At 53.6% G+C, this 15,508-nt stretch overlaps 1 protein-coding gene across 1 annotated transcript in view; it reads left to right on the forward strand.

Moving 5' to 3' along the window:
• The window catches only part of LOC120232338 (collagen alpha-1(XXII) chain), a 334,176-nt gene that overhangs the window by 128,714 nt on the left and 189,954 nt on the right, over positions 1–15,508 (forward strand). Inside the window, exons 5-7 of the mRNA XM_039232993.1 lie at positions 3,025–3,136; positions 7,816–7,939; positions 12,458–12,733. Coding sequence (XP_039088924.1) covers positions 3,025–3,136; positions 7,816–7,939; positions 12,458–12,733 — 512 coding nt within the window. The remainder of the gene's footprint in view (positions 1–3,024; positions 3,137–7,815; positions 7,940–12,457; positions 12,734–15,508) is intronic.

Raw genomic sequence — 15,508 nt, forward strand, 5'->3', positions numbered from 1 at the left:
TGGCATGGAGCAGGTGCGCCCGTGGGCACTGGCATGGAGCAGCTGTGCCCGGTGGGCACTGGCATGGAGCAGGTGCGCCCGTGGGCACTGGCATGGAGCAGCTGTGCCCGGTGGGCACTGGCATGGAGCAGGTGCGCCCGTGGTGGGCCTGGGCCATGGCTAATGATGCCGCTGATGCCACCTGTTTCAGCTGCCCCCGTGATGTGGGGGAGGTGCACCCCTGCGGTTCCTGCATCAGGCGGTTGCTTCTGTATCTCGTGGTGCCTCACACCAGAGTCCGTTTACCTCGGGACATTTTTTGTTTTCCTTCCCAGCCTCTTGTTTATTGCAGGCAGTTCTTCTTTTTGCTCCGTGTCCCTTTGCCGCCACTAGGTTAATTGCTTGTTGGTCAAAGCTTTGTCCTGTTTTAAGTCTTTGTTTTTATTCATTGAAACCAATAAAAGGAGAACCAGAAAGTAGAGCATATGTTTGCTTTTTTAAAACTTAGAAAAAAACGTTCTCCCACGAATAGCGGCTTAAGGGAGGCCCAGCGTAAGGTGGGGGGTCTAGTGACATTAGAGCTGTAGGGGCAGCCCCGCTGTGCTGTTCTCGCGCTGACGCGTCAAGGGGCAGTCTGGGCCCGTGTCCGCCAGTTTGCGAGCGCCTTCTGAATACGAGCCGCTGCTCCTCTAGGGAGCCTCTAGGGCCTGACACCTGCTGAGTAGTGGTCACCCCTGCACCGTACGGATGAGGCAGGGAGATGAAAGGGGCTTAGTAACTGCACCCCCGTTATGGAGCCGCAGACTCCAAGGACAGGGATGAGGTTCGCGTGTGTGTGACTGAGAGGCTCTCCCTTTGTCACCTTCCTTCCCTTAACCAGGGGCAGCTTCTCTTGAGGGACAACCTGTCCCCCTCTGCCCTCACCTCCTCCCTGCAGGAACAGGCAGGCTGGTCAGAGAACTTCACAAATGGGGGCGCCCGCAGGGGCTACCAGCGCCAGGCTGCTGGCAGTGCCAGGGACAGGCACCTGCTGAGTGCAGCCCTGCCTGCAGGAAGGTGCCAGATCCTCGCGGCGGTGACCTGGCAGGTGGGCCGTTATCCCCGCCTCTGAGGTGGAGGCGACACGGGATGCTGACCATGTGCACGGCCAGTGCTGGCACCCAGGACCGACTGTCTCCGAAACCTCCTCTGTTCTACCTTTGCTGAGCCCTAAACGGGCTCCACACCCTTTACCTCTTGGTGTCCAATCCATGGAACCTATGGGGCCTTCTTGGCCAGTCGCCCCGTTCCCAGGCGGGCCCCCGGCCGCGCACACTGCCTGGAGCTTCCTGGCCTCCAGGACATGTCCAGGTACAGGCCAGGCCCTGCCGAGGTGTGGAGCCCAGAGCGGCAGGCACTTGATGCCTTCTGTGCCCAGGCGACGCTCAACCAGCACAGCTCTGTCCCTGCTAAGGAGGCTGTGGCCGTGCCCATGGAAGTGCAGAGGGGGAGGTGGGAGAGGGGGCTTCTCTCCTCGTGCATTCAGCAGGTGGTTCCCAGTATCTATTGGCCTCTACAACCAGGAGGTAGTGGGTGGGGCTCTTGCCAGGCTATGAGGCTCCTGGGGATTTCACAGAGAACGTGGGTCAAAAGGTTCCCTTCGTGGTCCCCAACGTGGGCTGGCAAGTGGCAAGTGGCAGCTTCCCGGGGGGCTCTGTCAGCTCCCCTCACTGAAACGCCACCACAGCCCTGCAAGGGATTAGTCTCCACCTTCCAGTTAAGGACACAGATTTAACCCATCAGACAGCTTCAGGCCCTGCTCCGGGCCGGGCACGGCGTCTGTCTGTGTTCCTGTGGTCAGACACAGTCTAGACCCGCCCAGCTCTGCCGCTCTCACACTCGGTGTCATACCTTTCCTGTCCCTGCTGTTTCTTGCACTGGGCGCAGAGCAGCAGGGTCAGTGGTAGAAGATGGGTGCATCACACAGTACGAGCCCCGTAGCCTCACCTCGTGGCAGCACCTTAGGAGGTTGGAGACCCCACCGTCTTCCTGAAGTCGCGTGGCTCAGGTGCCACGGAGACCAAGGGGTGTGTCAGTCCTGGGGATGCAGAAACGAGGGGGCTCCCGTGCTCGCCCTCAGTTGGCTTCCCTGAACCCCCCTGAGCTTTCCCGGTGCCCGAGGAACAGAGGTCAAGCCAGCATGTCACACCGTCAGCCTCGGTGTGGGCGCCGTGCTCGGCTCCCCCGAGAACCCGGTGTCCTGGCCTGTGGGACTCAAGTCTGGACAGTTCTGTAGGGGACGTGGGTAAGGGCGTGGTGCTGATGATGGTCCATCGTGAGTGGTTACCGACCCGCTGCCTCAGGGTCCTACCTACCGCGTGCTGATGTTCAAGACCTCACGTGGCTCTCATCATTGCTCTTCCTCTACGATCAAGTGGTCAGTGCTGACCAAGTGGTCAGCATCACACATGCGTGTGCCAGAGCTGGTCACCCCCTCCCTCCCCAACTCCCCGAGCGCAGAGGTCATGACTTGCCCATCACCTACATGCCAGGGTGCACGAGGTCCTCTCTTAGAGCCAAAACAAAGCAGAACAAAACACCTTGCAGTGAATGCCGCGCTATTCAGTTTTCTTCTCTCTGGCCTTTCGCCCCTTGAAATCGTTGAATTTAAAAGCTGCCAAACGATAATCCAAGCAAAAGTCCGATGAATCGCAGGCCACAGGAGGGAAGGGCCTCAATGGCCGCTGTTCCGGCAGAGCCGGCCAAGTCGGGGCTTCCTGACACCTGCCTGGCCAGGCAGCCCGGGCACCTCCCATTTTTTTGGAAAACTCAAGCCTGCGTTTCCCCCGCACGTTCCCTGCAATTGGAAATGGAAGCTGTACGTGTCCTTACTTTGTTGTTGATGTTTTCTCCCCGAGCTGTATCTGAGCAGTTCCCTCCGCTGACATCCCACGCCCGGAGCTCCCCTCGGGCAGGGGCAGCCAGGCCGCCTTTGCAGGGGGCTGTGCCCCTCCCTGGTCCCCCGTGCTCCTCCTCCCTGCCACTCATCCTGGCTCTTCTCAACAGGCTTTGACCTGATGGATTTGTTCCGTGTGAAGTCGATCCTGGGGAAGAGAGACAACGGAGCGCAGAGTTCCTACGTCCGGATGGGATCCTTCCCTGTGGTGCAGAGGACAGAGTGAGTGCTCATCTCTCCTTCCGGACGCGCCCTGGACGCCTGGAGAAGCGGGGGGAGGGGACCGGGCAGCTGTGGTTGTGCACTGAGCCCTGAGCGGGGCTCCAACCTACTCCGCGCCCGGGAAGGTCACCCTGAGACAAAGTGACCGAGCCACTGCCCTGGGAATGCAACCTGTTTCTTAGCAGATCTGTCACCATCATTGTCGTTGGTTTCCCGGTCCTTCTACAGCCCCCTCTCCATATGGATTTGCCATTAATGGCTCACGCATACATGTGTTGTTCTATCAGTTCGTTAAACAGCAAACATTTAAGGCTGCAGGCAACGTGGCATCCACTTGGGGCCAGCCGCCGCGGTGTGTGTCAGCCACAGCACCACACAGCCTCACAGAGTCCGTTTGGCCACAGGCGCCCCGGTTTCGATGTGTATTGTGTTCCTGGCCTTACGCAAGCTATTGGATGCCCCGTGCCTCGACTGTGTAGTGCTTTCACCAGATAAGAATGCTTCTCCCTTGCCGAATTGTTGAGAGGATTATAGCACACATTTGTCCGGGGGCTGACACCTCTTGGGTCTCCAGTCAAGGGCTGATGATGATGCCAAAGGCAGTGTTCCATTCTGCTCACCTCGAGGCTGCAGATCTTCTGAAAACAGAAGAGATATTCATCATGATGCTCCTTCTCCATCTTAAGGTTCCTTAATTGCTTCCATGTGTCCTTAGGCTAAGAGGCAAGAAAGGTCCTGTGTGTCATGTGACCCATTCCTACCTCTTCGGCCTCAGCCTTCTCCCCTGGCTCCTTGTCTGGCTCCTCTGTCTCTGTTCTGGGAAGTTTTAGGCACCTTTTGCCCGCCACAGGACCTTTGATCATGCTCTCCCTTCTCTCTGAAACACCTGTTAGTCCTTCGGAGCTGTGCTCAACCGTTATGCTCTCAGAGATGCCTTTCCTGACCTCCAAAACTAAGGCCTCCCCCATCTTGTCTCCTTAACGACCTATATTCCTGCGTAAAAAAAGTGGCAAAATTACAGCTAATTACTTAATTGTGTAATTACTCATTTAGACTGTCTTTCTGCTCAGTGAGAAGCCCGATGAGGGAGCTCAGTCTGTTCTCTGCAGCAGAGCTGGCATTAAAATGAGTTCTGCCCAGAGGAGGGGATCATTCAGTATCTGTGGGATGGATGGATGGATGGATGGATGGATGGATGGATGGATGGATGCATCAGTCCATCACTAATCAGTAAAGATGCCCTGTTAGGTCCAAGCCAGCAAAGGTGGGCGGGAACATCAGGTCACAGAGCTGTATTTTGCATGCATTTCTTTTCTTTTCTTTTCTTTTTTTAATATTTATTTTTGAGCAAGACAGACACAGTGCAAGCAGGAGAGGGTCAGAGAGAGAGGGAAACACAGAATCTGAAGCAGCTCCAGGCTCTGAGCTGTCAGCACAGAGCCCAACGCGGAGCTCAAACTCACAAACAATTGAGATCATGACCTGAGACGACTTAACAGACTGAGCCACCCAGACACCCCAGCACGCATGCATTTTCTAATTCAGGGAGCATTCTGTGAGTGCCATCCTTGCCCCAGCCTGTGTCAGACCCTAAATCGCCGTGGCTCACAGTACCTACGTCCCGTGCTCACTCCGGGCACGCGAGGGAGAGCCGGGTCTGGGCTCCAGGTCCCACTTGGCTCCTGTCACTTTCTTGGCCCAACACGTCCTACTCACCATCCATGTTGCACAGAAACAGTAAATAACAGGCAGCTTCTCTTTGAAGGAAACAAATGCAGTAGATAAAGTACAAGACCAAGGAAAGGAAGTGTGCCTACCCAGAGATGGCGGAAAGTCCCAACAAAACCCTCCCGTTCGCAGCCCCCGCACCTTGTTTCTAATGAGATCCTTGGCTGCGGGTGCTGATCTGTCTAGTGTTTCTGGAGCGGTGGATCTGGGCTTGGGTTATGGCTCCAAGTTTTGTTTTGTTTTTTAAGTTAATTTACTTATTTTTGAGAGAGACAGAGTGTGAGCAGGGGAGGGGCAGAGAGAGAGGGAGAGAGGGAGAGAGAATCCCAAGCAGGCTTTCTCCACTGTCAGCATAGAGCCCGATGCAGAACTCGCGACATTGTGAAATCAAGATCTGAGCAGAACCACGAATTGGAAACTTAACCAATGGAGTCACCCAGGCACCCCCACAAGTTTTTAATAGCAGAACATGGGAAACAAACTCAGACCCGAGGCTCTGACATTCCAGGGAAGAATAGCATCCTTGTCATTTTTAATGCTTTGAGATTCATGCATAAATAGACAGGTGTAATTTTTAATTTACAGGTGAATTGTGTGCATAATGAAAAAGGGTGTCACGTTCAATATTAATGTTTTTCTCACATGTGAAATGTTTAATGGGCAGTTTACACACCCTGTCTAATTCATCTCTCACTATGGTGAATCAGGTGAGCAAGGCAGGCATTCTCTTCATTTTTGCCATGTGACATTGGAGACTCTAACTGGGACAGTAACGAGTCCATCATCTCTCAGTGCCTACGAGGCCAACGTTGGCCACAAGCTCAAGTCCTCCAGTCCCACGCCCTTTGTGTTTCCCATTGTGATCTTGTTATCTATTGTGTTATTTGTGGGCTGGAATCATTTGGGCCACTTCTGTTTCCTTTAGATATTCCCCACTCCTGGTTATAATACCTTTTTCTTTCTTTTTAAAAAATTTTTAATGTTTGTTTATTATTGAGGGGGCGGGGAGAGAGAGAGACAGAGCATGAGCAGGGGAGGGAGAGAGAGAGAAGGAGACACAGAATCAGAAGCAGGCTCCAGGCTCTGAGCGGTCAGCACAGAGCCCGACACGGGGCTCAAACCCATGAACCGTGAGATCATGACCTGAGCCGAAGTCGGACGCTTAGCCGACTCAGCCACCCAGGCGCCCCATAATACCTTTTTCATAAGTTATATGTGCTTATGTGTGTGCTTCTGTTTATATAAGTGCTCTCAGAAAAAGTCCTAGTCTCTCTATCTAAATATAGAGAGATAAATATACATACGGATTTGTAGATCTGTGCTACGTAGATCTACTTATCTACAAGGACCCATCTGTATTTATCTTTGTATATATATGTCAAACACGCACACATATGTGTGTGTTGTTCCAAAGGTAGAAGAAAAAGGTATTTTGGGAAAAAAACAGGCCCATAGTTTGACTGATTAGGGAAATCAGAAGAAAAATGAAGTGAAATGCAGCATCTCTGGTGGCTGCCAAGCCCATGTCTGTGCAGACAGGTGAGGAAGGCCCATCTTCCCACCTGGGGGCAGTTACCTGGGGCGTCCCTCAGTCCTGTGGGGGCCCAGCACTGGTGACAGGATGCTTCCAGTGCCTGGAGGTGAGCTGGGGAAATCCCGGCTCAGAGAATGACTCTGGACAATGGGACCTGCTCCCGGCTTGGACCTGGGAACTGAAAATCGCAGAAGAAGGGCCAGTCTTTCCTCACAGGCTCTTCAGCCAAACCAAGGGTCCCAGAGGGTCTGCGGATCGGTAGCCAGGAACCCAGACGCCTCCTCATTTCCCTTCCCGGCTTTTTGGCCAGACAGCTTCCACCCCCTCCAAGGGAGAGGTCCGTGCCCTGCACGCCCCACGCAGGTCCCTGCCCCCAGAGCAGGATGCGGCCCCAGTGCAGCCGGGTCCTTTGGGGTGAGGGCGCCACAGTGGATGGTTCAGAGCAGAGCTCTGGGGACAGTGCCCCCTCTCCGTGCCAGTCTCTGCCCAGCCACTTACCAGCCACATTACGTCCTGTTAACCCTCAGCTGCGACGTGAGGATCAGATCACCTTCTTTGTAACTCCTGTGAGGAACAGTTCATTCTTTATCTTTTAAAAAAAAAAAAATATTCTTTTTAAAAAAAATTTTTATTCTTTTTTATTTTTTCTATTTTTTAAGTATTTATTTATTTTGAGAGAGATGGAGAGCCGGCAAGCAGGGGAGGGACAGAAGGAGGGAGAGAGAGAATCCCAAGCAGACTCTGAGCTGTCAGCACAGAGCCCGATGCGGGACTTGAACCCATGAACCATGAGATCATGACCTGAGCCAAAGTTGGACACTGAACCGACGGAGCCCCCGGGCACCCCGGAACTCGGTTTCCATTTTGAGCGTAGAGGGAAAAGTCAGGAACAGGAGTGTGTGGGCAGAGCTGCGGGGAGCTGAAGTCCCTCCAGATGAGGGGCTGGCTTCGCAAGCTGGGCAGGGACCCGGGGCTCTGCTCCATGGAGACAGGACCGTGTCCCAGGGCACAGGGCAGGGGACCATGCAGCATGAGACACAGAAGCTGGGCCCTGCTGAGAAGGAGCAGGCAGGGAGAGCCAAAGTCAGGTACCCTCAGCTGCTTAGTGTCTAGCACTGATTTTGTCGAATGGTGACGGTGGAGATGGGGAGGCTCACGCACCGAGGGGGCAGATTTGAAGGCCAGGAGGAACAATGAAGAGACCACAGCAAAGGTCCACAGTGGCTCATTGGGAGGCCCTGATCGAAGGAGGCGGTAAAGACAGGTGAGAAGGTGGGTATTAGAGATGCTTGGGAGGTAAATCGGCAGGACGTAGTGACCCACGGGGCACCTGGTCTCAGGAAGCGTGAGAGATTGTCCCTTGCAGCCCCCACGCTCATTGCTAAGCCCACTGTCATCCATCTCTGTCTCCCTCCAGGGATGTGTTCACACAAGGTTTGCCCGATGAGTATGCCTTTGTCACCACCTTCCGGTTCCGGAAGACATCGCGGAAGGAAGACTGGTACATCTGGCAGGTTATTGACCAGTACGGGATCCCGCAGGTACGAGCAGTTGCATTTCAAGGGCTGGAACCTTTCTGTTTCCTTCTTGGGGTGGCGGGGGGGATGGCGTCGTCTGCCATGTTTTCTCCAGGGCCTTCCACGCTGGCCTCAGGGATCACAAGTCTGGTGTATGAAGGCCCCGAGAGATGTGGCTTCTTTCCCTGATGATAGTTCAGTGCCTGGCACTCTGGGGAGGGGGTGGGGCAGGAGATGTACCCCCTTCCTGCCTCAGAGATGTTCAGCCTAACCGGGAGGTGGCTCTGTTGGCAGAGCGGCACAGCCTCATGATGCAGTGGAAGACACTAACTCAGGGTCAGCTAGTCCTGGGTTCAGATCTTGTGTGTACGCCTGTCTCGAGGTAGGCCTGGGACACGTGAGCTTCACGTTCTGAGTCCTGATGTTCCGCGAGGCCACGTGTAAACAGCTGCCACGGATGGCGGGGAAAGGTGGGGTGAACCGTGTTCTAGTGCATCTAGATCAACACCTCTTACGTAACACAGCCCTGTTACACCTGTCTCTCTCCTTCGCCTGCTTTGTTCTTACCCCGAGTGAAGTTCAAAAGCCCCGTCCTTGGCCACCTCAGGTGCCCCCTCAAAGGTAGAATGACCCACCAGCCGCACGCAGCCAAGTGAGGAAACAGGGTCTCAGTCAGAGCCACCAGCACAATACGCTGGTTTGAGCTGAAAGCGATGCTGAGTTTTGTGCCCCGGCCAAATCCCCAGTGCAGGGGCTGTCCCTGTCTGTCATTTACCCTTGTCCCCTTTTGAAGACATCACTCATCCTCAGCTGGGGACACGGACTATATTTCCATTTGAGGCGGAAATGGAAGGGCGCTCAGTTTGACCACAGCAGCCACACTGGCGGGCTGTGGCAAGGACACGCTCCCCGGCGGCGAGCTGTGGGCCGAGCCGGGTGCCGTGGTGAGGGCTGGGCTCTGACGCTGCCCGGACTCCTGGCCACACCCCTGCTCCGTAGGAGTGAGAGGTCACCCTGGGCACTTCGTGCCTCGAAGCTGTGGGGGCCATCTTGCCAGGAGGGGACTGAGTACGCGAGGTTCGGCCTCTGCCTGAGCTTTCAGGAAGGAAAAGAGGGACTTGAACCCGAGGAACCCAGCCCCGAGTCTCTCCCTTAGCCACCGCGCTGAGCTGGCCCCTGTCTCCCTTAGTCAGTCCTGCTAGATGATTCTTCCAGAGCATCCCAGGTCAGACTGAGACGCAGAACGTTTTCGGCCTGACTGCCGAGTGCCCTGATTTCCTGAGTGTGGGAGGCTGGATGGAACCAATGAGGCTCTTCTCCAGGGGCCGGTTGTCTGGAGGGCAGGCGGCTCGTGGTGTCTCATCCACGTCCACCTACAGGCACGTGGGGCTTGCCTCTCCAGTTTCTCAGGGTCCGGTGCCACGGGGCATTCAGTGGGCCCCCGCCATGCATTCTTGCGGGATAAACCCCCACCCCCGCGTCTGGGTTCTCTTCCCTCATGGCATTTGCAGAGCCGTGCAGGCTCACTGTCTGCCATGTCTGTGTGACCCCCTCCCCCACCTTTTGGAAGGAGCCAGGGGCTGGGACACTACAGAGCTATGCAGAGATGTCCCACCTCCGACGACCTCGGACTCATTTGCAAAGAGGCACCTGGCATTTCGATTTCATTGAATGAGGCTTGATGGAGCGCTCTTTCCTGACGGTCTGAGGGTGGCCCTTTCTATGCCCTGGGGATATACTGGCCAGACACAGGGAAGATGGACAGAGGCCCGCTGCAATGGATGTGTGGGCAGAAGGCCGTGATTCTGCTAGTGCTGCAGACCTTCGTCTCATCCACCCACCCTAGGCCTTTGCACCCAGCCACCCTCGAACGTTGGTGTTCTCATTTGTCATCCACTCATCCCACATACGACCGAGGGACAGGAAGGAGGCTGGCACTGCACATCAGAGAGGAGGCTCCAGAGGTTTTAGGGGGACAGGGTTCCTTGTAGGCCAGTGGAGGGACTTCTCTCAGAGGCCAGGCTCTGAGAGATGGGCCGATCCAAAACAGGACGACTAATTCGGAGCCAGCTGGAGTCACTGAAGCGAGAGAGGTTATGGACCCAGACCGGTAGTGACCATAAACTGGGTAGAAATGATCAGACCCTGGATGTTTTTTGAAACTAGAGCCAGTAGGATTTGCTGATGGATCTGAGCCGTGAGGTGCCTTCCCAAGGTCCCCAGCTGGCGCTGGTAGGCACGGGACTCTGGCCTGCTGGGCACCACTCTGTGCTCCGTGTCCTGCCGGAAGAAATTTACACCCTGAAGGGAAAGTCGTGTTCTCACAAAGCTCCCACGGTGGTTCAGGGACACAGGGCAACATGGAAGAGTATTTTCTAGAAGCAGAAGACCATATTTAATAATAGAAATATTAAGGTATGAGGATTAGAAGTGTACTAGATTACTGGCCAGGGGTTCATCATTTTCTCTGTTTTACCAACACAGCACACATTGCAAACAAAACAAAACAAATCTTAGTGCCCCCTCACCCCCCAACCCCCCACCCCCCACTCCCCACCCCTGCTCCAGAGGTCCCATGAGACCAGAGCACTTGGGTGGTATTAGGGCCCTGTGGCTGGTTCCCAGCAATGCCTGGGCACCTTCCTTTAATCTTGTCCTCAAGTGCTGTGAGAACAAGTCAGTGGAACAAGTCTGGGGAAGCCAGAGCAAGTGTGCAGGCTGGAATCCAACTCTGTGTGTGTGTGTGTGTGTGTGTGTGTGTGTGTGTGTGTGTGTGAGAGAGAGAGAGAGAGAGAGAGAGAGAGAGTTTCAGAGAAGGCTTCCACTGCATGAAGACTTTCAATTCAGTCCCTTTTTTATTACAGCTAGTACTCAGTGCAGCACCTGGCATGTAACCGGCGCTGCCTGTGTGTTTTACGTGTTCTGTGTTGATTCACTTAATCCTCATAATGGCTTGGTGACATAGGTGCCATCATCAGTGCCCATTTTATAAATGGGGAAATGGCACAGAGAGGTTAAATAAAGTGCCCCAGGACACACAGCTCTAAAGTGACTGGCCGGCTTGGGTGTAGGACAGAAGATGGCCCCAGTTTTTGGAGAGCGTTTTAAGAAAGTGGTGAGGGTTAAGGTTGATGATGAGGTTAAGCCCGGAGTTAAGGAACCCAACGAAGGGTACTGAGCTGTGCCCTAGGATTCGTAGCAGCAGGAGGCGGAGCCTGGGCAGCCGGGGCATCTGGAGTAGGGGCGGCTGGTGGTTATGGAGACTGTGGAGGAGACGAGTCCTTGAGGGGACTCGGTGTGTGGAGGAACACGCCTCCCTGGAGCCACAGGGATTCGGGCCCCAGACCCTCTCCCCCTGTCCAAGGTCTCCATGCCGTGGGCACCCATGGGCCATGCTGATGAGAAGCCAAAGGGCACAGGAGCCCAGGTGAGGGAGTCCTTGGAGGTGAGACTTTGGGGCTGCGGAGCTGGCCAGGGAGGGGTGGGGCGTGGGTGTCAGGGCGCATGAAGACTGGTCCCACAGAGGCGGGGCAAGAGTATATTCACTCCCTCATTCACTGCTGAATACTTTTATTTTTTAAAGAAGGCTGTTTTTTTTTAAGTTTATTCATCTATTTTGAGAGAGGAAGAAAAGAACAGGGGAGGGGCAGAGAGAGAGGGAGAGACAGAATCCCAAGCAGGCTCTGCACTGTCAGCACAAAGCCCGGCGTGGGGCTCGAACCCATGAACCATGAGATCATGACCTGAGCTGAAGATGAGAGTCAGGCACTTAACCAACTGAGCTGCCCTCGCACCCCGTGAATTATTTTTTTCCTATATGTTATGTAATTCCTCTTAACGTCACGTGGCCGTGTTCTGCACTGTCGTATTCCTGACACCGGGCACATGGCTTGGCCACCGTAGAAGGGGTTCGGTGAATACTGTGTAAGGGAGGAAGAATTGAGCCCCTGGATGAAGGAGTATTCAATCATTCATTCATTCATTCAAAGAACAACAGAAGTAAAACTTTCTTCCAGCTTTTCCCAGGCATTTTGCGAAGGACAGGGCGTCCTCCAGTGAACAAGATGTGTGAGTCCTGCTGCTAAGAAACTTGATCTCCCTGGGGCTTCCATTCTGTCCCCACGGTGAGAGAGAGCGCGGGGCCCCAGCCTGGCACCTGGAGGGCATGCTCCGTTTTGCCAGCCCAGGGTTTTCCTGAAACCAGTCGGGGGTTCTTGCCAGTCTCGGGAATCAAGCGCTTCAGTGTGGATTGACTTGCAGACTCACAAAAGTGCTCGTACCTCTCAGTCCCCCCAGGCATGGCGTTGTGGCCCCTGGATTAACGTGGAGCCCAATTATTGCATACAGTGCAGGCTGTCCTAAGGGACCTGCTGTTGGCACCAAGGCTGAGGAGGGAGCTGAGGCTTCGCCCAATGCTGCCCAGCGGTGAGGGTCATGGCCAGGATGTGACTCCGGATTCCCCACCCCCCTCCCCTCTCGCCGCCCCCCCCCCATTTGTCCCTCCTGTGCAGCTCAGGGAGCCTGTGGTTCTCTGCTCCCCAGGTCTCCATCCGGCTGGACGGCGAGAACAAGGCAGTGGAGTATGACGCCGTAGGCGCCATGAAGGACGCCGTGAGGGTGGTGTTCCGAGGCCCTCGGGTCAGTGACCTCTTTGACCGGGACTGGCACAAGATCGCCCTGAGCATCCAGGCCCAGAATGTGTCCCTGTACATCGACTGTGCGCTGGTGCAGACGCTGCCCATCGAGGAGAGGGAGAACATCGACATCCAGGGGAAGACAGTGATAGGCAAGCGCCTGTACGACAGCGTGCCCATCGACGTGAGTACCGGGGGGCCTCCTGTGCCCAAGGTCCTGGGGTCACCAGAGGAAGGAAGCCTTGGGAGTCAGTGCCCTCACCTCTCCCAGACTTGTCTGTTTCATTTATCAAGACATCACCCTGGACTGCCTGAGGAGGGAAGACCCCACCTCAGAAAGCGTATTGGAACCCAGGGTCCCATCATTCATTCATGCATTCAGTTATTCATTCAGCTGGTCATTTTTCACATGTATAAAGCATGTGCTGCATGCTGGGCACTGTGCCCAGCAATGGGGACATCTGTCCGCATTTGTATTTGTAGGTCGATACAGAGAATTGTAAAGTTCCCTGCAAATTTATTTTTTTAATGTTTTATTTAATTTTGAGAGAGAGAGAGTCAGAGAGAGACAGAGCATGAGCAGGGGAGGGTCAGAGAGAGAGGGAGACACAGAATCTAAAGCAGCTCCAGGCTCCGAGCTGTCAGCATAGAGCCCGACGCGGGGCTTGAACCCACGAACCGCGAGATCATGCCCAGAGCCAAAGTCGGACACTTAACCGAGTGAGCCACTCAGGTGCTCTGACTTCCCTATAAATTTAAATAGAGGCTTTTTTTGCTTTCTTCTCTAATTGTGGAAAATGTGGAAAACAGAAAATCTATGCAAAATGAGTGAAAAACCGTCCTGCGTGTGCCTGCAGGTGTAAGAGCCAGTGACAACTCAGTAATGGTAACAGGTGTCCGCCCACCAGCGCTCTTTCTTCCTGCCCCTCCCCCTCCTTTTCTCGCCCCTCTTTTCCTTTATCCCTTATTTGTATTTCTTCCCCCCAGAGGGGAATCCCCACCTCGGTGCACACGGACGCGGGCACCATAAGCGCGTGGCCCCGTGACGCGCATGTGCAGGGTACCAGCACTCTGCGCACGATCCCTCCCCGCCCGGGTGGCCTTACCTGCTACGACAGGAGAGTCCCGCTTCCCGAGAAATAATCGGATCACTATTTGGGAGAGCTCTTTCCAAAACCACTTCTTAGCATTTCTAATGCTCTCATGCGTGTCTGTTATGAAAGATGGTGCTGCTGGATGTGTGCTCAGTTCTTCGGAGCTTCTGTAAAGATGCGCAGTTATCCTAACTCTTGCATTTCACTTTTCTTCCAAGACGGGGGGGTGTCAAAGCTTTTATTCTTTCTTCTAACTGCTTCAACTCACTTTTGCTTTTTGTTTCTTCATCCCCGTTAGTGGGTATGTAGGTTGTTACTGATGTGTCCCCCTCCTAGTCAGCAAGCCTTGGGTCTTGACCATGACGGCACATCCCCAACAACGCTTTCCTCATGCGGAGCACAGAGTAGCAGCACCTGCCCGTGAAGCTTGCGCTGTAGAGCAGCTGAGATGGTTTGGGCATGTGCCCTTACGATCGATGATTATGTTGTAAGGTAGACAATTTTTGCCTTTCCCACATAATTTAAATTTCTCGACAAAGTGCCTGAACGTTTATATGCCTTCCACCAATGTACACAAGTCCTATTTCTTAAGTCCTTACCAGTATATTGATATATTTTATTTTTTAAAAGAATTGATTTTTAAGGGATTTCTACACCCAACATGGGGCTTGAACCCACAACCCGAGATCAAAACGAAGCCAGCCACTGACTGAGCCAAACAGACGCTTGGATATATTTTATTTTTAAATGTTTTTTGTTTTGCCTATTGGACGGGCATATGATGATATTTTTTTTGTTGTTTCCACCAGCATTTCCCTGCTTCTACTGCAAACAGCCATCCTGTGTATTTGATTGCCTACTTGACTTCCCCGTGGGTGACTGCCAGCCCATAGTGTTTGCCTGTTTTTACGATTATGCTGTGTTTGTTTCCTAATGACTTCTAGATGATGTGTATATATTCTGAAGACAAATTGCATATTTATTATATGTTGAGAATATTGTTTTCTGATCTGTTGAGCACAAACCATAAACTAAAAACCTGAGTAAATTTGGACACTTCAAGATTCAAGAATGGTGATATGGCCAAAAAAAACACTATAAACAAAGACATAAAGTCTCTTACAACTGGCATTGTTAGTGAAGAAGAGATTGTAAACATTGGCAGTACATATGGATTCTTAAAACGAAGGCCAGAGAGCGATGGCCCCAGGGAATAGGGCAGAGGAGAGACCGGGTGGAGGGAGGCAGGCGGCACCCACTAGCCATGCCCGTGCGTGCCCGTGTGCTAGCCCGCTCTGGTCAAATGACCTTGGCTCTGCCTACTTGCTCCTTTAACCTCTGAAATGGAAGCCAGGCTGATGCTTCCATATGTCGCTGCTGACAGGGAGAAATAGGATAATAGATGTGGCACCAAATCAGAGAAAGAAAATCGTAAAATCAAGTAAAGCTACAAAAATCATTACTCAGACTGCTGCGAGTTCTAGCCAAGAGCATCACGCTGTGCCGGGCACTAAATGCCCCACCCGGTTTCTGATCCAGTCTGCCTACCTCCCCACCTTAGGAAGCAGATGCCGCTAACACCCCAGTTCATGACCAGAGAGAAGGACGCTCCTTGAGAAATGTCGGGGTTTTCTAAGGTCACAGAGCCAAGCCAAGGCAGAGTGGGGGTTTCTGCTCGGACAGCCCGTCTTCAATGCCCATCTGCAGACCACGCCTCGACTAAGACAATGGGCGTGAGGGCCTGGTGAAGACGGAGCTGTGGCGTATGCATGATACAGATAGAGGTCGTGACAGTCCTGGTCAGAGTGTGCACTACGGTCGTGAACATGACCCCCCCTTTTTTTTTTAAATTTTTTTAATGTTTT

Source organism: Hyaena hyaena, unplaced genomic scaffold, assembly GCF_003009895.1.
Source record: "Hyaena hyaena isolate Hyena2069 unplaced genomic scaffold, ASM300989v1 scaffold_69, whole genome shotgun sequence".
Taxonomy (NCBI): Eukaryota; Metazoa; Chordata; class Mammalia; order Carnivora; family Hyaenidae; genus Hyaena; species Hyaena hyaena.